Raw genomic sequence first — 23360 nt, forward strand, 5'->3', positions numbered from 1 at the left:
ATCTCTTCATAGGTTTTCAGTTGAGGGAAGTTCTCAATTAAGGATAGAAAACCCCAAATTTATGATTTTAGAAACAAAGGGTATGTGTATGTGGTGTGTGTGTCTGTGTGTATGTTATGATAGTATTCATGTTTGGACCAGATTTATCTTCATGTTGATGAGCAAGTAGCTAGAATACCAGAAGAGTTAGATATAATTTTTTTGGCTACACTTTTATAAATATTAATGGAAATGATTGAGAGTTCATTCTGGTAATCTAGGTTCATTTTCCAGAAATTGTTCTACTGGAGTTCAGTTTTGAAGACAGAATTGATATGCTGGAGCTGTGTTACAGTTTTAGTTGAGTTTTTTTTTTTTTTTTGCATTAATCTATAGATTTCTGTCCAGTAAGGAGCAGTTTGGGGTGAAAATAAGTACTATAAAGAATAGAGATAATGGGATAGGAAACCATCTCAGTTGTGGAAACTTATTAGGGGTCAAGAAACTTACTTTTCTTTTTTTTTCCTTTTATATTTTAAGTAGTCATAGTATAGAATTGTGCAAAAAGAAAAGTAGATTCACTGGTAAACCTTTACCAGATTTGGAGTTTTTAATTTATTATGCATTAATCCCTTAAGACTCCATGAATCACATTTAAATGAAAAAAAGAGGATCCCCCAGATATTGTCCTACCTAACCTGTTACTGAGACTGAATTGTTAAAAATCACTAATTGAAACTTTTATTTATACACTAGCAACTAGCTAGTGTATAAAACAAAGTACACTTTGAAGTCTAAGCTATAGCAAGTTGAGGAAATGACAGATAGCCACTTGGAGGCAATATTAAAGCATATACAGCTTCAACTTGCTTCTGCCGAAAAACAAGTTGCCCTCCTACTAGGTGTTTTTTTCTTTGTCTACCCCTGGGCAATTAATACAGCTTTATAAAGTTATACTTTGCTCACTTAATTTTTTTATATCTCTATTTTCTTGACTGATTTTTGTGATCAGTATTTTGCATGGTTCTATGATTTCCCCAGAGAATTTTCCCCAGGAGACAAAAGGCTATGTATAGAACTAATCATAGATTGTATCTGTACTGATCTCTAAATATTATTTAAGGGGGGTTGGAAATCTCAGATTTGGTCAACCTCTGCAAGGAAGCAATTATGTGAAGCTGTGACTTCCCGTGATCTATTAGGTTGAGAGGACATGGTGCTGCTGAGGTTAAAGTGGCTGATTTAATTTTCCTTAACAGTCTGTTTTTATCCATCCTGCTTATTTCTGTGAGAGACAATTTAGAATATGTTAAGGAAAAGGGCCCTATATTCTCTCTAAAGGGAGACTCAAGCCCAATCCCACATTCACATCAGAAGTATAAAATGATCCCCTTGAGAAGGTAAAGGGAAAGATTGGACCCTTGACATCATTTGATTCTTATAATAAGCAGCTTGAGTGTTGTAAAGTTTGGAATTGGGAAAAGCTTATTCAAGGTGAGAAAATACTAGAGGCAAAAAGACCGAGGCATGCTGCTAAGGGAGAGATTTAAGAGACAATGAATGCTTAGGCTCTAAGTACTAGATTGACAACTTGGTATTTTGTGTGTATCTAATCCCTCCCTACCCCCCATTGACTTCTGGAAGATGACTCTTTTGAGGAAGTTGTTTGCTTTGAGTCTGAATCCAGAGGGTAGAGAGCTTGGTAGAGTCTGTTATCTATTTGCAGCTTAGATAAGGAGGTGAAATTGATTGCTGATCAGTTACTGAACTCTTCCTAATGAATGGTTGCTAGGCAAACTGCATCTAAATCAGTTTAATCCTCAATAGTTCACAGGTCCTCTCTTGGGGAGAGCCAGAGCTGCCTTTCTAATGATACTGCCCTTTAAGAAACTTGTTGAATGTATATGCTGCTCAGTGGCTTAAAAAAAAAACTAGAATGACAGACATACGGCTCTCACTCTACCCATCTAAGGTAATTTAGCTTTTGATAACCTGGGTCAGCACCGTCATTAATGCCTTTCCTGGATCACGTGGTAGGTGAGGTTGCTTTTCAATATTAAGTTACCACTGTGTTTGATTATCTTTGGTTTTGTAACTAGTAAGGCAGTGAACACACGCGTTCATTTTGGAAACAAGCCAGTGATAACACTGTCCTTGGGCCTGGATGGTTGGAAAATAGGACAGAGTAAACAAGTGAGGGCATAAATAATGAATTTTACAACTGAGCCCAGGGAGAGTGAAGGAGATTATCCTCAAAGCTGTTCAATCTGGCAGTGAAAGGAGTTCACTGAATTGATTACCATGACTGTTTTATACTGCACTTATTACGGGATTGTCGGAGCCATTCAAAAACAGTTGCGTTTAAGTAGAAACTTTTAACCCATCTTTTCCTGTTTTTTTTTTTTTTAAACCAAACACTTAAATTGATCATTTATTTTTTAGAATACAGACCATGGCTTCCTCTCCCAACTTTGTTCTGTATGTTAGCATTCTGAATACTGGATAGTCCTTCTGTCTGGCCAGATTTTAGAATTTTGCTTAGTTAGACATTTCATTATCTGTAAATATATATGATAGTAGGATAAGAAAATAAAAAGCCCACGCCTGGCTTAAAGGAAGTCTTTGGTACCTTGAGTGAACATTATAATTTTAAATTAAATGTGTGGTCGTAGGGTATAATTATGTAACAGCTCACAAAGGCTTAAGAGTTTCTTCAGTCCAAGAATCATTTCCAGTATTAACATAAATGTTTTTACTTTTGGATTAGTTTTCATCCAGTAAATTGAATAAGCAATCTCTTTGTGTTATCATTTCTCTGAGATAGGGAAAACTAATGCCCCGAGAATGTCTAAATAATTTAGAGATTTGGTAGTGAAGCCAGACCTAGAGCCAAAGTCTCTGGGTCCTTCCCTTCTCTGAATTTCTAGTACATTTAATTCTTTTCTCCAAGAACTCCTTTCAGGATGCCTATTTGAAATGATTTGAAAGCGAGAGGATCTCAGCTACCCTGAGAAGCTGTTCCTATTTTCCTAGTTGTGAAAGGAGTCCAAAGAACAAGGTGCCACTTATAAATCAAGAGGAGGAGGAAGGTTGGGGATGAGGTGTTGGAAGAATAAGAGATGTAAAGGAAAGGCCAAATTGAAGTTTTATTTTATTTGGTGCTGATGGATCCTAGGGAAGGAGCGGTGGGCTGATAAGATTAAATTAAGTCATGGACTGAGTTTGTTGTATTTCGGCCTAGCTGAAAAGAGGGCATCTTTACTAACATATGGCAGAACTATGGTTAAGGGTTTACGCCTAATGAGAGAATACAGTCAGTTTTTGATTATTAATGTAGAGGGACAAATAAGCCAAGTGTAAACAGGTAAATTCCAAAGATATTTGAAGCCACAATTTTAAGCAATAGCTTTAACTTCTACTTTTTAAGTGGGATTTTCTAGCTAAACAAACTGATAAGAGATTTGTTTTCTTTCTCTGGTCACTCAAGAGACAGTAGGTAAGATAGCCATGAGCTTGAATTACTCTTAGTTTCTTAATCATCCAAACTAGTATATAGCTCAGTACTAGACCTGGTTCAGCTCATTTTAGTATCCTTGAGACTGTTTTATTTAATATTTTAAGACTTGACCCTTGTTACCTAATGACATTGAAGTCTTATGGACAATTGAGTTTTTTCCAAGTAAATCATAGATAAACTAGCTCTTGATACTGGCATGTCATCTTTGTTAGTAACTTCTGGCCTTGTGGTATATCCAAATCATTCATCATATATGGAAGAACTGTAGATAGCCAAGCCGAAGAGCTGTTACCGAAGTAAACCCCTCCTCTAACACTGGGCTGTATGTACTCTAATGATGGGAGCTGATGGCCAAAATGAAATCCATTTAGAAGTCAGGTTGTGATTAAAGAAGTCCTGTAAGTTATAAATTAAAAGCTGAGGATTTCCTTATGTGCTGTTTGTTGGGAAAATGTTACCTGTTTCTCTTGCTCTAATGGAAAATCAACTGAATATTACAGCTGATTTAAAAGACAAGATTTCCATGACCAATTGCTAATTCTTTGCACTCAGCAAAGTAGTTTTGAGGATCAGTTGCTGATATGAGTGAAAATCAGAATTTATGCCACTTTTGCAAGATTGAAATGATTTAGACAACATCGTTGTTGCTTTGGAGGAGAAAGCATAAGCATTATTAGTCATAACTTAAATTTCTTCTTTCCTTCCAAAAGCTAAAATACATTGCATTTCATTTATCACTTACTATATGAAGAATAGGACTTAATCTATTTTGAAAGGAAAGGGACATCAAGACTTAGAGAAGTTAAAGGCACCTCATCCCAAATCATAGTATATTAATGGAAAAGTCACATTTCTTGGGTTCCTAAATGGACCCTCTACATTACCCAGTTATTCAGATGGTTTTACTATTGTGAAAACATTAATTTTGTAGCTGTGAAGGTACTGGTTTGATTTTTGCTTATTTTATTCTCCCAGAACCTCTTTTCATTCATAGAAAAGTGGGACCTGTGGATTAATGAAGAATCCATATCTTAGTTTGAACCTGTCCTGCCAGGTGTTACTGTGCATTCATTAAAGTCCTTTACAAAGGATTTTGGTATTAGGCTTCATTCAGTCCCTGTGAGGTATGGTGCAGTTGGACTGTGATACTGTGTTAGAACTTTTCCCCAGAGAGACAAAATGAAACTTTCCTTTTAAGAAAAGTCCTTTGTCTATTTCCATAGTCCATGGCAAAAATGTTGCTTTTCAGCAAGCTGTATTTTAATTTTTGCCTCTTCTCCAAGCTAAACAAATGCCCTAACTGAAATGTGTCATTCTTATCATTCATATTATTTTGGGGGGAGGTTGTTTTTTTTTTTGATATCATTAATGTACAATTACTTGAACAACATTATGGTTACTAGACTCCCCCTATTATCAAGTAGCCCCCACATACCCTATTACAGTCACTGCCCATCAGCGTAGTAAGATGCTATAGAATCATATTTGTCTTCTCTGTATATACTACCCTTCCCGTGTCCCCCCCTGCTATATTATGTATGCTAATCGTAATGTTCCTTTTTCCCCCTTATCCCTCCCTTCTCACCCATCCTCCCCAGTCCCTTTCCCTTTGGTAACTGTTAGTCGATTTGGGGGGAGTTTGTTTTTTAATGTACCTAGGAGTGAGAGGCTGATGCCACTTCAGCCTGCAAACCAATTGTGTATCTCTCAAGTGCTGTTTCTACCAAATTCCTCCATCCTCCCATCTGTCCACATGTGCTCATCTCTCAGTGCCTCACAATTTAAAGAAAGTACCATTGCTCAGCCAGGGAAATGGATAGTCTTTATCAAAGTCAGAGTTGTATCTAACCACAGTGTGTGTGTGTGGGGGGGTGGATGTGGATGTGTTACTTTGTTGCATTATTGCTTAAAGATTATTACAGCATTACAGAAACAAGATTCCACTCTTCAAAACACATTGATAAATTGCTTCTTATTAAATGTTCAAGTGCCTAAGAATTAAATTTGAAATGATAGGGGAAAAACCTGTATTAGTTATAGTTTAATTCCTTAAAAAAAAATCTGTTATGCAATTAAAAGCCATACTTCTGTCTTGCACTGAAACGAGCAGATAAGCCATGGAGAAACTATAATTTCTCAGTGAAGACCACATTGACTGTGCTATTTAAAATTGCTACCCAATCCAGTAATCATCATCTCCTTACTTACGTTTTCATAGCATTTATCACCTTCTAAGAGTCTGTGTAACTTAACCTATTCATTGAGTTTGACCATGAAGACAAGTTTTTGTCTGTTCTGTTCATTGCTGAGTCCCTGGCTCCTGGAGCAATGCCATGCTACATAGTAGGTGCTCAGTAAATACTCGTATGAATTAATTGGAGAGGGTCTATAATATATCTGGGGATTAGAATTGTGGTGTATGAGAAGAGGTTGTCTTCTTGGAGCTAGTACTAAATTAGAGACCAGATAGGTATTTTTAGAGGAGTATTTGTGTGAAAAAAACTCAAGGAATTGGGGTTAATTAGCCTAGATTAGAGAAATGACATTTTATAGCATGCAAATATGAAGGAACATTATGTAAAGATAGATGACTAGCTTTTACTCACCTTGAAGTGGACCAAGGAATAGGCTGAAGCTACTGAACAATGAATCTAAGACGTGCAGAAGAATTTCCTGATTTTGAAAATAAACAATGGAGCTGGTGACCAAAGAGAGATGGTTTCTCACAGTGGGTTTTCAACTCTGGCACCATGTTGGAGACAGTGGTGAGAATGGAAATAGTACAGGTCAGAAAACCTGGTTGGTCCACACATTTACTGGCTTTTCCTAGTTTATTTGTGAAAATGGGACTAATGAAGCCTGATCAGACTATCTCACAGGATGTTTGAGAAAATCAAGTGAGAGAATCATTGTGAAAGCACTTTGAAAATTGTAAACCTTTCTAAAAAAGTAAGCGATTGTTAATAATTGTAAATGATTTAGAATCCACTAAATCATTTTTGTAATGATTTAGAATCATGGAATCTGGAAGTTGGATTTAGTGGGTCATCTAGTCCAGATTCTTAGCCAATGAAAATAAACTCTTTTCTATCAATTTTAGTAAATGATCATTGCTTTCACTTTAGCGTTTCTAGTGCTCTATCACTGTGGAACAAGTACAGATTGTTTATGTTCACTTAAAATTGCCTTTCTTCAGACTTTAATTTATTAGCCTATTTTTCATCTTTGGAGCTCAGAGATAAAGCTACTACCTCCTTTGTATGATGTCCTCTTATGACACCTTTATTTGACATCATCATCATCTCTCACCTCAAAATCTTTATAGCCATTTAACTGACTTCTTCCATCTCCTGTTTGTCTTTCACACTTCCAGCAGATTTATTTAAAATAGATATCTGATCATTTACTCTCCTAAAACTTGTCCCTGTCTCCCCATGACTTCAGGATAAAGTCTGACAGCTAATAATAGTTATAACTATACCATCATTGAGTGTAGGCACATACTAAGCTCTTTATAATCTCATTTAATAATCACAATTACTCTTTAAGATTGTGGGGTTGCTTTTATGCTGATTTAATGATAAGAACATTGAGCTGTGACTCCAACCCAGCTTTATTCTTAATCTGTTACTCTGTCCTTCCAGTATGAAATACAAGCCACTTCATAATTTGGCACATCAGCAGCATACACCCAACACCCTGCTCACCATACCAGACCACCTGTTGTTCTCCAAACATGCCATTTAGTTTTATAACTGCAGGCTAGTTGTCTTTGCTTAGACTGGCCTTACACATCTCAAACTGGTAAATTCTTGCTCGGCCGTCTATGACCCATATTGTTGTTCTCTCTTTCTTCTCACTGTTCTCTGTAAATACTTGTTTCATTGTTTGGATTTTCAAACAATGTTAATCACACTTTTTTTAAAATTGACATACCACATTATATTCAGCTGTACAACATAATGATTTGATATTTATATGTATTACAGAATGATCACAATAATAATTTCTTACCAGGTATATTGTCTGTCGTATTTGTATTCCCAATGTATAGTACTACTACAGTGCCTTGGCACATCAGGGGTTCGGTGAGTGCATGAAAGGTGTCCCTACTGAGTGTTCTTTTTTTCAGGTTAAATTCTTGTTTTTCTTTACTATCCATAGATCCCTCTTTTTTATATCCTGGCTGAGCCATTCCTAGGCTTTTCCATATTTTACATGAGAAGTGTTTTAAGACTAGAAGAAGTGAACTGCAACCTTTCAAAATAACTTACCAAAACATGTACCAAATGGGCAGGTTTGAGAAAGGTTCTTTGAGAAAAAGGTATTTGAGAAAGTTTCTGATTGCATTAATTTCTAGCCACTTCCTTGCCAAAATAAAGCTCAAACTACCTAAGAAGAAAATAAGCAGAGATAGCGCTTGGTATCATTTTCCTCTTTTACTTTCTGTCACCTCAGCAGGGTACCTGCCAGCTGCCCACTTTACAGATCACTGTTTATATAAAGACTACAATTTTCCCCTTCTGTAAGATGGGAGTGGCTTCCCAAGACTCCACAATACCCTTAGGAGTCTTACTCCCTTTGGCTGTAGACACAGTTGAAAAGCAGAGTCTGATACTAAATTCCAGGGTAAAGGGCACAGTTTCTAGAAGGCATATGAGTCAGGCAGCAGGTATCTATCAACTTGAAGTCCGTTCAGAAGTGATTTAATCTTTGCTATTGAAGCAGGTCAATGATGCCATTTGCCTGTCTTAATGAGAGTACACAGGATTCTCTTACAAGAAGATAAATGATGAGTGTATTAATAATAGCATCTGGCCTTGCATAATACCTCTTCATATTGCTATATATTAGTGGCACAAGGCACATCTAATGGTACTAGGGTGTGGAGATCAGGACACAATGCCTTACTTAGGATGTCCAGGGGAGATTTAACAATTCCCAGCAACCCTTAATAGGGGCTTGGTTAGTGTTAAAATTCATCTTTATTAAAGGAAGCACTGATTTTTTAAATTGTATCATTGATATACACTCTTATGAAGGTTTCACATGAAAAACAATGTAGTTACTACATTCACCCATATTAAAAGGAAGAAGTGATTAACGATTTTTCTCCTGTCCCAACATGCTGGGCATTAACTGGAATTGCTGAGTGATTTGCAGTAGGGAAACCATGAGAGCAATTTCTTGTTTGTCCACAAATTATCAATAGTAGTTTCATTTGCAGATTGAAGGAACAGGAGGAGTGGGCTGTTTGCCAGCTGCAGCTTCCCTCCGATTAGGGCATTAGTTCAATTATGTCCAGTTAACTTTTCTTGGAGATAGTGGTGATAATTACTTGCAAGTCAGTTTTTTGGCTGCAGTTATCCCAAGACTGAACTATGAACTTGATGGATTTTAATAACCAGGGTAACACATTTCACTCCCTCCTTCTGCTGCAGTTCTTCCCTTTTCCAGACCTCTTTTAGACAGGAGGTCAAAGCATTGTAAAAATGGATCTAACAATTAAAACATATTGTCCTTTTGAAAAGCTGGATAGGATCATATATATATATATATATATATATATATATATATATATATTTGGTATCATTAATGTAAAATTTCATGAAGAACATTGTTTACTAGGCTCCCCCCTTCACCAAGTCCCCCCCACATACCCCTTCACAGTCACTGTCCATCTGCCATCTGCATAGTAAGATGCTGTAAAATCACTACCTGTCTTCTCTGTGTCACACAGCCCTCCCCGTGCCCCACACACACTATACATGCTAATCGTAATGCCCCCTTTCTTTTTCCCCGCCCTTATCCCTCCCTTCCCACCCATCCTCCCCAGTCCCTTTCCCTTTGGTAACTGTTAGTCCATTCTTGGGTTCTGTGATTCTGCTGCTGTTTTGTTCCTTCAATTTTTCTTTGTTCTTTTACTCCATATATGAGTGAAATCATTTGGTATTTGTCTTTCTCCGCCTGGTTTATTTCGCTGAGCATAATACCCTCTAGCTCCATCCATGTTGTTGCAAATGGTAGGATTTGTTTTCTTATGGCCGAATAATATTCCATTGTGTATATGTACCACATCTTCTTTATCCATTCATCTACTGATGGACACTTAGGTTGCTTCCATTTCATGGCTATTATAAATAGTGCTGCGATAAACATAGGGGTGCATCTGTCTTTTTCAAACTGGGCTGCTGCATTCTTAGGGTAAATCCCTAGAAGTGGAATTCCTGGGTCAAATGGTATTTCTATTTTGAGTTTTTTGAGGAACTTCCATACTGCTTTCCATAGTGGTTGAACTAATTTACATTCCCACCAGCAGTGTAGGAGGGTTTCCCTTTCTCCACAACCTTGCCAACATTTGTTGTTGTTTGTCTTTTGGATGGTATTCATCCTTACTGGTGTGATGTGATAGCTCATTGTGGCTTTAATTTGCATTTCTCTGATGACTAGCAATGTGGAACATCTTTTCATGTGTCTGTTGGCCATCTGAATTTCTTCTTTGGAGAACTGTCTGTTCAGCTCCTCTGCCCATTTTTTAATTGGATTATTTGCTTTTTGTTTGTTGAGGTGCGTGAGCTCTTTATGTATTTTGTTTGTCAAGCCTTTATCGGGTCTGTCATTTATGAATATATTCTCCCATACTGTAGGGTACCTTTTTGTTCTATTGATGGTGTCCTTTGCTGTACAGAAGCTTTTCAGTTTGATGTAGTCCGACTTGTTCGTTTTTGCTTTTGTTTCCATTGCCCGGGGAGATAAGTTCATGAAGAAGTTGCCCATATTTATGTCCAAGAGATTTTTGCCTATGTTTTTTCCTAAGAGTTTTATGGTTTCATGACTTACATTCAGATCTTTGATCGATTTTGAATTTACTTTTGTGTATGGGGTTAAACAGTGATCCAGTTTCATTCTCTTAAATGTAGCTGTCCAGTTTTGCCAGCACCATCTGTTGAAGAGACTGTCATTTCCCCATTGTATGTCCATGGCTCCTTTATTGTATATTAATTGACCATATATGTTTGGGTTAATATCTGGAGTCTCTATTCTGTTCCACTGGTTTGTGGCTCTGTTCTTGTGCCAGTATCAAATTGTCTTGATTACTGTGGCTTGTTGTAGAGCTTGACGTTGGGGAGCGAGATCCCCCTGCTTTATTCTTCCTTCTCAGGATTGCTTTGGCTATTCGGGGTCTTTGGTGTTTCCATATGAATTTTTGAACTATTTGTTCCAGTTCGTTGAAGAATGCTGTTGGTAATTTGATAGGGATTGCATTGAATCTGTAGATTGCTTTGGGCAGGATGGCCATTTTGAGGATATTAATTCTTCCTAGCCAAGAGCATGGGATGAGTTTCCATTTGTTAGTGTCCTCTTTAATTTCTCTTTAGAGTGTCTTGTAGTTTTCAGGGTATAGGTCTTTCACTTCCTTGGTTAGGTTTATTCCTAGGTATTTTATTCTTTTTGATGCGGTTGTGAATGAAATTGTTTTCCTGATTTCTCTTTCTGTTGGTTCCTTGTTAGTGTATAGGAAAGCAACCGATTTCTGTGTGTTAATTTTGTATCCTGCAACTTTGCTGTATTCCGGTATCAGTTCTAGTAGTTTTGGAGTGGAGTCTTTAGGGTTTTTTATGTACAATATCATGTCATCTGCAAATAGTGATAGTTTAACTTCTTCTTTACCAATCTGGATTCCTTGTATGTCTTTGTTTTGTCTAATTGCCATGGCTAGGACCTCCAGTACTATGTTTGTTTGTTTTTTTTGTTTGTTTTTTACTTGGTCTTTCACATTAGAAAATTTATTTTCAGTTATTAATTTTTAAAAAACAACTCTGTTGTTTATGGTATATCATTTATATACCAAAAAGTACAGCCATCGTAAATGTTCAACTCAGTGGCTTTTAGTATATTCACAAATACAGATAACCATCACCGTAATCAATTTGATAACATTTTTTCTTTTTCCAGTACTATGTTGAATAACAGTGGGGAGAGTGGGCATCCCTGTCTTGTTCCCAATCTTAGAGGAAAAGCTTTCAGCTTCTCAGTGTTCAGTATGATGTTAGCTGTGGGTTTATCATAAATGGCCTTTATTATGTTAAGGTACTTGTGCTATACCCATTTTGTTGAGAGTTTTTATCATGAATGGATGTTGAATTTTGTTGAATGCTTTTTCAGCGTCTATGGAGATGATCATGTGGCTTTGTCTTTTTTGTTTATGTGGTGGATGATGTTGATGGATTTTCGAATGTTGTACCATCCTTGCATCCCTGGGATGAATCCCACTTGGTCATGGTGTATGATCCTTTTGATATATTTTGCATACGATTTGCTAACATTTTGTTGAGTATTTTTGGATCTACGTTCACCAGGGATATTGGTCTGTAATTTTCTTTTTTGGTGGGGTCTTTGCCCAGTTTTGGTATTAGGGTGATGTTGGCCTCATAGAATGAGTTTGGGAGTATTCCCTCTTCTTCTATTTTTTGGAAAACTTTAAGGAGAATGTGTATTATATCTTCTCTGTATGTCTGATAAAATTCTGAGGTAAATCCATCTGGCCCTGGGGTTTTGTTCTTGGGTAGTTTTTTGATTACTGCTTCAATTTCTTTGCTCGTAATTGGTTTGTTTAAATTTTGTGTTTCTTCCTTGGTCAGTCTTGGAAGGTTGATTTTTCTAGGAAGTTGTCCATTTCTTCTAGGTTTTCCTGCTTGTTAGCATATAGGTTTTCATAGTATTCTCTAATAATTCTTTGTATTTCTGTGGGGTCTGTCGTGATTTTTCCTTTTTCATTTCTGATTCTGTTGATGTGTGTTGATTCTCTTTTTCTCTTAATAAGTTTGGCTAGAGGCTTATCCAATTTATTTTCTCAAAGGACCAGCTCTTGGTTTCATTGATTTTTTTCTATTGTTTTATTATTCTCAATTTTATTTATTTCTTCTCTGATCTTTATTATGTCCCTCCTTGTGCTGACTTTAGGCCTCATTTGTTCTTCTTTTTCCAATTTCAGTAATTGTGATATTAGACTATTCATTTGGGATTGTTCTTCCTTCTTTAAGTATGCCTGGATTGCTGTATACTTTCCTCTTAAAACTGCTTTCACTGCGTCCCACAAAAGTTGGGGCTTTGTGTTGTTGTTGTCATTTGTTTTCATATATTGCTTGATCTCTATTTTAATTTGGTCATTGATCCATTTTTTATTTAGGAGCATGTTGGTAAGCCTCCATGTGTTAATGGGCCTTTTTGCTTTTTTTGTACAATTTATTTCTAGTTTTATACCTCTGTGGTCTGAGAAGTTGGTTGGTAGAATTTCAATGTTTTTGAATTTACTGAGGCTCTTTTTGTGGCCTAGTATGTGGTCTATTCTGGAGAATGTTCCATGTGTACTTGAGAAGAATGTGTATCCTGTTGCTTTTGGATGTAGAGTTCTATAGATGTCTATTAGGTCCATCTGTTCTACTGTATTGTTCAGTGCCTCTGTGTCTTTACTTATTTTCTGTCTGGTGGATCTATCCTTTGGAGTGAGTGGTGTGTTGAAGTCTCCTAAAATGAATGCATTGCATTCTATTTCCTCCTTTAATTCTGTTAGTATTTGTTTCACTATGTTGGTGCTCTCCTATGTTGGGTGCATATATATTTACAATGGTTATATCCTCTTGTTGGACTGAGCCCTTTATCATTGTGTAATGTCCTTTATCTCTTGTTACTTTCTTTGTTTTGAAGTCTATTTTGTCTGATACTAGTACTGCAACACCTGCTTTTTTCTCCCTGTTGTTTGCATGAAATATCTTTTTCCATCCCTTGACTTTTAGTATGTGCATGTCTTTGAGTTTGAGGTGAGTCTCTTGTAAGCAGCATATTGATGGGTCTTGCTTTTTTATCCATTCTATTACTCTGTGTCTTTTGATTGGTGCATTCAGTTCATTTACATTTAGGGTGATTATTGAAAGATATGTACTTATTGCCATTGTAGGCTTTAGATTCATGGTTACCAAAGGTTCAAGGTTAGCTTCTTTAGTATCTTACTGTCTAACTTAACTCACTTATTGAGCTATTATAAACACTGTCTGGTGATTCTTTATTTCTCTCTGTTCTTATTCCTCTTCCTCCATTCTTTATATGTTGGTTGTTTTATTCTGTGCTCTTTTGTGTTTCCTTTAACTGCTTTTGTGGGTAGTTGATTTTTTTTTTTTGCCTTTAGTTAGTATTTGTTTGGTCTGCTTTCTTTGCTGTGATTTTATTTTCTCTGGTGACATCTGTGTAGTCTTAGGAGTGCTCCCATCTAGAGCAGTCCCTCTAAAATACCCTGTAGAGGTGGTTTGTAGGAGGCAAATTCCTTCAACTTTTGCTTGTCTGGGAATTGTTTAATCCCTCCTTCATATTTAAATGATAATCGTGCTGGATACAGTATTCTTGGTTCAAGGCCCTTCTGTTTCGTTGCATTAAATATATCTTGCCATTCTCTTCTGGCCTGTAAGGTTTCTGCTGAGAAGTCTGATGATAGCCTGATGGGTTTTCCTTTGTAGGTGACCTTTTTCCTCTCTCTGGCTACCCTTAATACTCTGTCCTTGTCCTTGATCTTTGCCATTTTAATTATTATGTGTCTTGGTGTTGTTCTCCTTGGGTCCCTTCTGTTGGGAGTTCTGTGTACTTCGTGGTCTGATCGATTATTTCCTCCCCGAGTTTGGGGAAGTTTTCAGCATATATTTTTCTTCAGATACACTTTCTATCCCTTTTTCTCTCTCTTCTTCTTCTGGTACCCCTATAATGAAGATATTGTTCCTTTTGGATTGGTCACACAGTTCTCTTAATATTGTTCAGATTTCCTTTTTAAAAAATTATTTGGCTCTGTTAACCTCGTTCCCCCTCTGGGTGTGAAATCAGTGCTTCTCTCTCACGTGGCAGCTTTTCATGGACTCTGGCTTTGAAGATAAAAAATTGCCACATTGTAGTATATTTGTTGAATTTCATGTGAATAATAATCTGAAATTTCTAATTCAGTACAAGTTTCTACAGGAAATTATAAGAAGTAAAAATCCAGTATTTGTCTCTTAAGAAAGTGATTTCGTTCTGGCTTCTTGCTGGACACAGTCCCAGGCATTTAAGAGTAAAATTCTACCTACTCTGACAGTATTTCCTGTGATTATGAATGTGGTTAAAGTGAAGGTCAGTTTACCTTTCTAAGATTGTTCAATTTAAGTTATAGTGATCCAGCCCTGATAAGGCTTTGGAAGTTCACACCTATTATATACCATAATGAAAAATTCCAAGTTTTAATGTAGCTGCCTGCAGGGAACACAGTCTGCATTTTTACATTTTTAGAAACACTAATTTCTGCTTAATGGGGATTAAAGTACAGAAATCCAAGGGTACTTTTCAATACAGTGCAGAAGTAGTACCTGGGCTTTTTTTTTTAATGCCTAGATGATTTTTTTATCTCCTCTGTCCTCATTTGAGGAGTGAAGGTGTTTGCACATGCACACACAGACACTTGGTGCTTGTATTTTTTTTTATTAAGGTATCACTGATATACACTCTTATGAAGGTTTCACAATGAAAACATTGTGGTTACTACATTCACCCATATTAACAAGTCTCCCCCATACCCCTTTGAAGTCACTGTCCATCAGCATAGTAAGATTTGGCACTTATATTTATCTGTGTGTTCCAAGCACATAAATTCAGATAAGTTCCAGAGCCTGGGATCCAAGTATATGCTATTCAGGAATGTGACCCAGTAGTGTATTTATTAAAAATCCATTATGTGAACAATCTTGTTCTGTTAGTTTGGAAGGATAAGTAAGACAGTCTCTGGTCTTAGGAAGCTCACACTCCAGTTGAAAGGTTAGAATGTTCAGGGAGAATACTTTCTGGTACCTGAATAACAAATTCAAGGGAAAGCTCTGTTTCATAGATGAGTTAAATAATAAGTGGATCCAAGAAAAAGCATCCTTGCTAAAGAACACAGTGGCAGAGAAAGCACCTTTAAGGATCAGGGTGGGGGTGGGAAGCAGGATAGGAAAAGGACCTGTTGTCATGGGTCCTAAAGTGTGGTTGGAAGTAATATTTCCAAACCCCTCAGAGGTCTGGTGGTTCTCCTATGTGGAGATGGTTTACAGCCAGAGAGAGCTCTCACTTTGAACAAAGAAGTCTAGAGTGACCATCCATTTCTCTCTCTTGCTCTTACCCAGCTTAGATCTGTGAGGTCACATTGCAAGTAAATTTTAGGTCCCCTAGTGGGTTAAAGATAGAGAAGAAAGATGCCTTTGAGAAGTGCCTGGATTTTTCCACAGATTGGGTTACTAGTGAAAAGTACAATTTAGTTGGAAGTTTATAATTACCTAGACTGACGGAATTACCTGTTGAATATATTGATTCATTGTAACACCATAAAGATCACTGATTTTGCAGAATCTGATTTGGTAAACAGGTGATTTGCCATCTTCGGCCCTGTTTATTTTCCCCAGAGCAGTGTTTGGTGTCTCCCTTAGGTTTTAACATAATTTCTTGGACCCCAGGAGTAAGGAACAGGTAGCAGTAGGATAACACTTTTTTCTCCCTTATCAAAAAATAGTCTTTTTAAATAAGTTTCTTAGCTCATGGATGAGAAGGAGGCTTAATCAGATACAGTGATGATTCATTTAATTAAGGTAGTTTCTCAGTATTAATTGTATTCTCTTAAGATGCATGATACTCAGGATTTCACTGTTGGATGTAGTTTTTAAAGTGGAGTCAAATAACAAGAGGCATAATATTTTCTTTCTTTGCCTGGGGTCTCAGAGATGACGCTGCTCTCAATTTAGCCTTTTAATCAAAGTTCGTAAGTGGCAGATTTAAATATATGAACCACAGCATGAATCAGAAATTGGGTTCAGCCTTTCTGGGGTGTAGGGGGTCTTTTTTGAAGGTGGAGTTTGAAGGGCTGGAAAGGAAAGCAGGAGAGTACTGGAAGGCACTAGATTGTAGGTGGTGAGACTGTGCTGGGAGGTGATCACTGTAGGTCACTTCACCCTCCACCCTGAGTAAAAATTCCTTTGCCGAGTACTCTCTTTTCTCCCCCTCCTGAAACGTGAAGAGTTGTCTTCCTCTTCGTCTTTCCCTACCCTTCAGTGTCTTAAGCATAGGTAGGGATTGGCAGACAGACACAACTGTTGTTTTCTTGCTGGGCCCAGACCACCCACCCTAGGGCAGAGATGGCCCCATGTCAGATGCCACCCTGGAAAGCAGAGGGTGTGACATCACAGCTCTAATAGAACCTCTATCAGACTTCTGACACAGGCGGTGGGGGCACAAATGAAAGTACTTTTGAACTTTCCCAGTGGGGGTAGGGGTTTTGTTCTTTAATTGGAGGTAGTCTAGGAGATGTTAGCATGTGTGCAAAAGTCCCCAGAGAGTTGGAAGGAACACCTCAGTTTTGTTCTCACTGTGATCTGAAGTCCCCCTGCTTAGGGAGCAGACCAGCTGGCAGCAGGAAAGCTGGCTGAGAGCTCACAGAGGCTGTGCCAAGGACCTCTTTTTTCTTTCTCTGTTATGTCTGCAGCTTACTTGGCCTGAGCTCCAGGTTACTTACTACTTGATTCTGATTAGAAGTCAGGACTTGAATTTTGAGGCCCTTTCAGAAGTAGTGCTTGTGTTAATTTCTGTGTCTAATTGTGCTTGTGGAAATATTAGCTGTTAAATTATATTGGAATTTATGTTTAAGAAAAACCCAGATGGTAATCAAAATGTGTGGGTGGTTTGAAGTTTTATAAAATAAAAAGGCTTGTGCTCTGTTGCCAGGCCTCCAGAGAGGAGTGCTTTATGCTGTGTATTCCTGCTTTCTAGAATGGGTTGTAGAAGGAAGTTGCTTCTTTTCTGTTTCATCACAACCCTTATGACCTTGCTATATTCCCTGCCTTCCCTGCCCTAGCAGAATCTGATTTTTGACTACTTCAGTGAAACTGGCAGTCTTTTGGAAAGGATGGCAGAGTTTCCTGAACTCCTAAAGAAAGGGTCACAAATTAGGGGTTGTGCTTTTGGCAGCCAAGATGATGCCAGAGAGAGCTCAAGAGTATTCTGTATTTGCTGGGTGGGGACATAATCTTGGAGGGCCCCAAGCTCTGCTCTTTCTTATGCATTCCCTCCCTCCTGCTCAAACTAAAAATTGACTTTCTGGAGTGTTTATAGAATTAACCTCTAATTTTTATTCCTTTGTTCGCTGTCAGTAAATCCACTAAAGCCTCTTTGTCACAGTTTAGCTGGTTTAATTCTGTTCTTCCTATTAAAATCCAGAGTTGTGGTTTGGGCAGCGGGGGACAGTGTGTTACAGTCAGCCCTTAAGATCCACAGCCCCCACGCATCTCTTCTCTGTTGCAAGCATCAAGATTTAATAGGCATATCAGAGATTACGGTGATCATTCATAGATTGGTTCCTTCCAAAAAGTACAGAGTATTTCTGCAAGACAGCTGAGTGGATATGTTTTTTGTACCTCCATCATCATGGTATCTCAGCTACCCAAGATGAAGTCCAAGGTTCAGAGGTGGGAGGGTGCTTGATTTATTGGAGGAGCTGCAAGGAGGCCACTGTGGCTGAAAGTAGAGTCAGCAAGAGGGGCAGGGGAGGTTAGAAGATAAAGTCTGAGAGGTAGTAGTAAGATCATGGAAGACTTGATGGGCCTTCCCACCAGCATTGTAGGGTTTTGAATTTAATTCTAAGTGAGATGGTAAGTCATTGGAGATTTCTGAGCTGATACTATTTCTGATTTAAAAATTTAAAAATAAATTACTCTGCTGTGTGGAGCATAGATTGGGTGATAGGGATAGGGGTGGAACAGAGAGACCATTTAGAAAACTATTGTAGTAATCCAGGTTAGAGATGATGAAATGGCAAGTAAAATTATTACCTATCTCCAAGAAAGGTTGGGAGACCTAAATAAGAAAACATCACTAAAGCCCCTCATACAACCCATTTCACCCTGTTGGGCTCCACTGTTGGTTAATTCCCTTCCTTTCCTTGGGGTTTGCCCTCAGCTATATTAGGACTGTATAGGGGGAGAGGTTATTAAGCAGAGGTCAGCATTCACAAGGGAAGGGATTATAAGCAATGCCTCAGTAATTTGACCCCAATAGAAAACTTTTTATTTCTTTTTTAAAAAAATTTTTTGTTAAGGTATGATTGATATACACTCTTATGAAGGTTTCACATGAAAAAAGCAATGTGGTTACTACATTCATCCATATTACCAAGTCCCCACCCATACCCCAATGCAGTCACTGTCCATCAGGGCAGCAAGATGCCACAGATCTACTCTGCCTTCTCTGTGCTGCACTGTTCTCCCTGTGATCCCCCACACCATGGGTACTAAACATACTACCCCTCAATCCCCTTCTCCCTGCCTCCCCACCCACCCCCTCCCACACCCCTCCCCTTTGGTAACCACTAGTTCCTTCTTGGAGTCCGTGAGTCTGCTGCTATTTTGTTCCTTCAGTTTTGCTTCATTGTTATACTCCACAAATGAGGGAAATCATTTGGCACTTGTCTTTCTCTGCTTGGCTTATTTCACTGCGCATAATGTCCTCCAGCTCCATCCATGTTGTTGCAAATGGTAGGATTTGTTTCTTTCTTATGGCCAAATAGTATTCCATTGTGTATATGTACCACATCTTCTTTATCCATTCATCTACAGATGGACACTTAGGTTGCTTCCATATCTTGGCTATTGTAAAAAGTGCTGCGATAAACATAGGGGTGCATATGTCTTTTTGAATCTGAGAAGTTGTATTCTTTGGGTAAATTCCAAGGAGTGGGTCAAATGGTATTTCTATTTTTAGTTTTTTGAGGAACCTCCATATTGCTTTCCAATGGTTAAACTAGTTTACATTTCCACCTGCAGTGTAGGAGGGTTCCCCTTTCTCTGCATCCTCGCCAGCATTTGTTGTTCTTAGTCTTTTCGATGCTGGCCATCCTTACTGGTGTGAGGTGGTATCTCATTGTGGTTTTAATTTGCATTTCCCTGATGATTAGTGATGTGGAGCATCTTTACATGTGTCTGTTCTTTTTATTTCTTGAGGCACTGCAATTGGCACACTGTTCATTCTGTTACCCTACCCACCAGAGACCTAAAAAGAACTGAATCTGTGCCAGAACTCTTGGGCAGCTGTATTCTTACTGAGGCATTCAATCTTCAGTCCTTTCTGCAGTTGCTATCTTAGACATAGTTTGAGCAGCCTCTTTTACAGAGTATCTTTTCAGCTACCTGGTCTTGCATACTAGAGCTCTCTGGTGCGCATCATGACAAGGTAGTTTCACATACCTGAGAGGATCCTCTAAGAGAAAGAAAGAGGTTTTGTAGTCTTTAACAGTTGGCTGTGCCACCGATTTCTCTTTTGTTGTAATCTAAAGCCTTAATATGTCACCTTGATCTCTGGGTTTTGCAATATGGGAAAAGAATTTCATGCTTAAGTAAATTATACTTGAGAAAAGTTGGTCCTTGGTATTCAGGGAGGTTGCATTGTTGACAAGGCTTCCTTGCCTACAAAAGGCCACACCAATGTCTACTTGCCTGGGTTGTGTGTATCTTACTGATAGATATCACTGACAAAACCATGCCATCATGACACAATGTCAGGATCGCCTGCCCAAAGAAGATTGCTGGAAGCCTATACACTAACTACCTCCTTGATTTACTCTGAGAGCAATGGGCTTTTTTTTTTTCTTTTTTGGGTCCAGAAGGTCTAATTGTGTGATAGGCTATAGGAAAGGTGAGTTCCCAAAAACTTACGATATGCTTTAACAGTAGTTAATTGTGTTTCCTAGGATGCTTTAGCTCCTTCTTCCTTTTTAAAGAGTTCAGATTAATGGGGTCACATATTGGACTTGGTGTGCCTTTGCAGCTCATATACTGTTCTAACCCTGGAAATGTCTGACTGCCTGGGCTCCCAACCAGGACTGTAAATAGACTGAGCTAAGCCCTGTGAGGGCCAGCTCTCTTCAGGAATGTGTTTCTGTTTTCAGGGAGAAATCATCTTTCCCTTAGAATGTGCCCAAGCCTTTCTGCTCCTGCCATAGCTGGGGCACGATGAGGATCAGCATGCAGTTTTTCTGGCAGTCCCATGGGCCTATCCAAAAACAGTAGGGAGAGGCCATCTACAAAAATGCAAATGCCAAATGAGTACATCTGTAGCTTGTGAGCATAAAGGATCTTACAGATGCCCCTGTATTTTCCAGTTACTTCAGCAGATAAGTATTTCCCAGTTTGTATTTTCTCTACCCACTTATCTGTGCTGACTGAAGTATCATCTTAGCCATAGTAATAGTTGGGAACAGATTGTTGCCACAGGTAAAGATACAGATACATTTTGAACCAATATGCTGCTAATTAAATTGCTGATCTATCTAAACTTGGGCCTCTGCTGCTCACATCTGCTGTCCCTGGTGTCCTCCCTTAGTTGCGTGACTCCATGACCTTGTTTTTTTTGTTCCTTACAGTGTGAATGGCTGCCCCATGTTGTGTTGATGCCAGTCTGCCATGCTAGCCTGTCTACCAGGGCCAGGTGACCTGTCCTTTCAGCTTCTTTCTCACACGCAGATGAACACTGGACTTCAGAAATGTAAGTAATCTGGATCTCAAGGAAGGGATGTGGTCCTTTATTTTGTCTCTAGTTTAGACTGTCCCAGAGGCACATCTGGGGTACATTGACCTTGAGCTTTAGTACCTCCAAGATAGTCTTCAGCATAGACAGCAAGAAAACAGCTGCAAAACTTGTCAACAATGTGAGACAATATATATATATGTGTGTGTGTGTGTGTGTGGGGTGTGGGGTTATGGGCACTGAACCCTCTCACAGTTGGAAATCTGCATATAGTTTTGACTCCCCCACAACTTAACTACTAGTAGCCTGCTGTTGATTTTATGGTAGAAATGATAAAATAGACTAGTATCTACATATATTTTATGCATTCATGATATGTATAACATTTTCTCAATTTTTATGATATTTTTAGGTCACACTGTTGTCTGTATTTTCAGATTGTCACAAATCTCCTGAAAATTTCCCAATATGTTTACTGAAAAAAAATCTATATATAGGTAGGTGGACCTGTGCAGTTCAAACCCATGTTGTTCAAGGGTTAGTTGTGTAACACCCTTCGAAAGAAGGATTTCATTTTGAACCCCCATGAAGAATTGAATGAAAACTCATAGTCCAGATTACGTACTGTATTTCTGAAGCAAACTGTTTGTACTATTCTGTTGTTTTGAGCTCTCTGAACACGCTCTACCATGGAAACAGTTTCCTTTGGCTTTGCTGTCTGCCTTCTGAGCCAGTGACTTCAGTTGACAGCAAGTAAAGAAGCTTTCACCTCCAGAAGGGACAGGGATAGCTTTCTCAGTCTGGACATATTCCTGCTAATATACTCCCCACAAGATTGAGCTTTTGAGAACTGTTATCATGTCTTAAATTGACTGGAACTGGAGCTTCATACCTCATGTTTTCCCAGATTCCTACCATCTATCCATGTACTACATGGAATGCAATGAAAAGATTCTGTTCCTGACTTGTTACCATGTACATTATCTTCAGATGTAAAAATGGCCCTAAATTTGGAACAAACCTTCTTTTCATAGCAAAAAGAGGGAAATCGATAAGGTGTCTAGGCTTACCATGTAGTAGAGAAGGTGCTTCAGCATGTTACCAAATCCTTTATGATGAGTTGGCAAACTTTTTTGTTAAAGGGTTAGATAACAAATATTTTAGGTTTTTTGGGCCATATGATCTCTGTTACATCTACTCAACTGTGCTATATTGGAGGGCAAAGGCAGCTGAAGACAATATGTAAACAAATGAGTGTGGCTGTGCTCCAATAAAACTTTTTATGAGAACACAGCAACTGGATTTGTCCTGTAGGCTGTGGTTTGCCAACCCTTGCTCTATGCGATCATCCTCAGAAATTAAAATGGTCTAGCCTCTTGACTTCCTTTCTTTGAGGGAGAATAAGGCTGGCTAGTTCTGGAATTTGGGCAATGAATCCAACTTGCATGACAAAGCTAAAGGTGATCATTTTCTTTCTGCAACTGCCTGACACTACCAGCAAACTCAGCTGTACCAGCTTTTCCCCAGCCTTTTTCTTAGTAAATGATGATTGGGTAATGAAGTTGTGTGTGCTCCCTGGTTGCCCAAATCTGCATGCTAACTGCTAACTGGTGCTGGACTTCTGGAACACAACTGAAGAGGGCGCACATTTGGAAGTATACAATAAGATGACCAAAAACAGCTCACTGACTTTCTTCTAGGTTCCTTAACATACTCTGACAACTTCACCAGAGATGTGATACCAAGGGGTGAGCCATTTGGGAGAAAGGCAGATTGGCAGCTTTATCTTAGGTGCTTTATCTTTAGATTTCCACTGATCCTTTTCAAAGCAGCCCCAAAGTAGCCTCTGCTACCCACTGTCTCCAAATCTTTACTGAGCAATTGAGATATCCTTCTTATTGGTTTCAGGCTCACCTGTCCTTTTGAGGGATGTTGTATTTAAATCCTTTTGACTCTCTTGTTGCTACCCTTAACTACATTCAAACTTTTGCAGAAGAGAAAGCCCAGTGGTGTTTTCAAGCTTGCTTGCTTTCTTCTCTCCTCTCCCAAAACATTTAAGGAAAAAAAAACCTGTCATGTGACTTAGAGCTGTTAGCATTAAAACATTTACAGTTAAGATGAAATAGAATATAAGCTGTCTTCTTTGGGAACCAGTAGCCAAAAAGCTGCTCAGAGCCCAGGCATATCAGCTACAGAGACCTTAATATCAGTTTTGCAACTCTGCTATTCAGCTCTTCCCTTCCTTACCCCCACCCCCAAACCTTGAGAGGGTATTGTAAGTTGCTAGAAACACAGAACTTTGTATCTG

General features: G+C 38.5%; 1 protein-coding gene across 4 annotated transcripts in view; it reads left to right on the forward strand.

Annotated features, from left to right (window-relative positions):
* The window catches only part of FAM222B (family with sequence similarity 222 member B), a 52339-nt gene that overhangs the window by 22042 nt on the left and 6937 nt on the right, over positions 1-23360 (forward strand). For all 4 annotated transcript variants that reach the window (XM_017640830.3, XM_017640847.3, XM_017640840.3 and 1 more), the window contains exon 2: positions 20949-21070. In XM_017640830.3, the coding sequence (XP_017496319.1) occupies positions 20989-21070 (82 nt within the window). In that variant the 5' untranslated portion in view covers positions 20949-20988. The remainder of the gene's footprint in view (positions 1-20948; positions 21071-23360) is intronic.

Source organism: Manis javanica, chromosome 4 (genome assembly GCF_040802235.1).
Source record: "Manis javanica isolate MJ-LG chromosome 4, MJ_LKY, whole genome shotgun sequence".
Taxonomy (NCBI): Eukaryota; Metazoa; Chordata; class Mammalia; order Pholidota; family Manidae; genus Manis; species Manis javanica.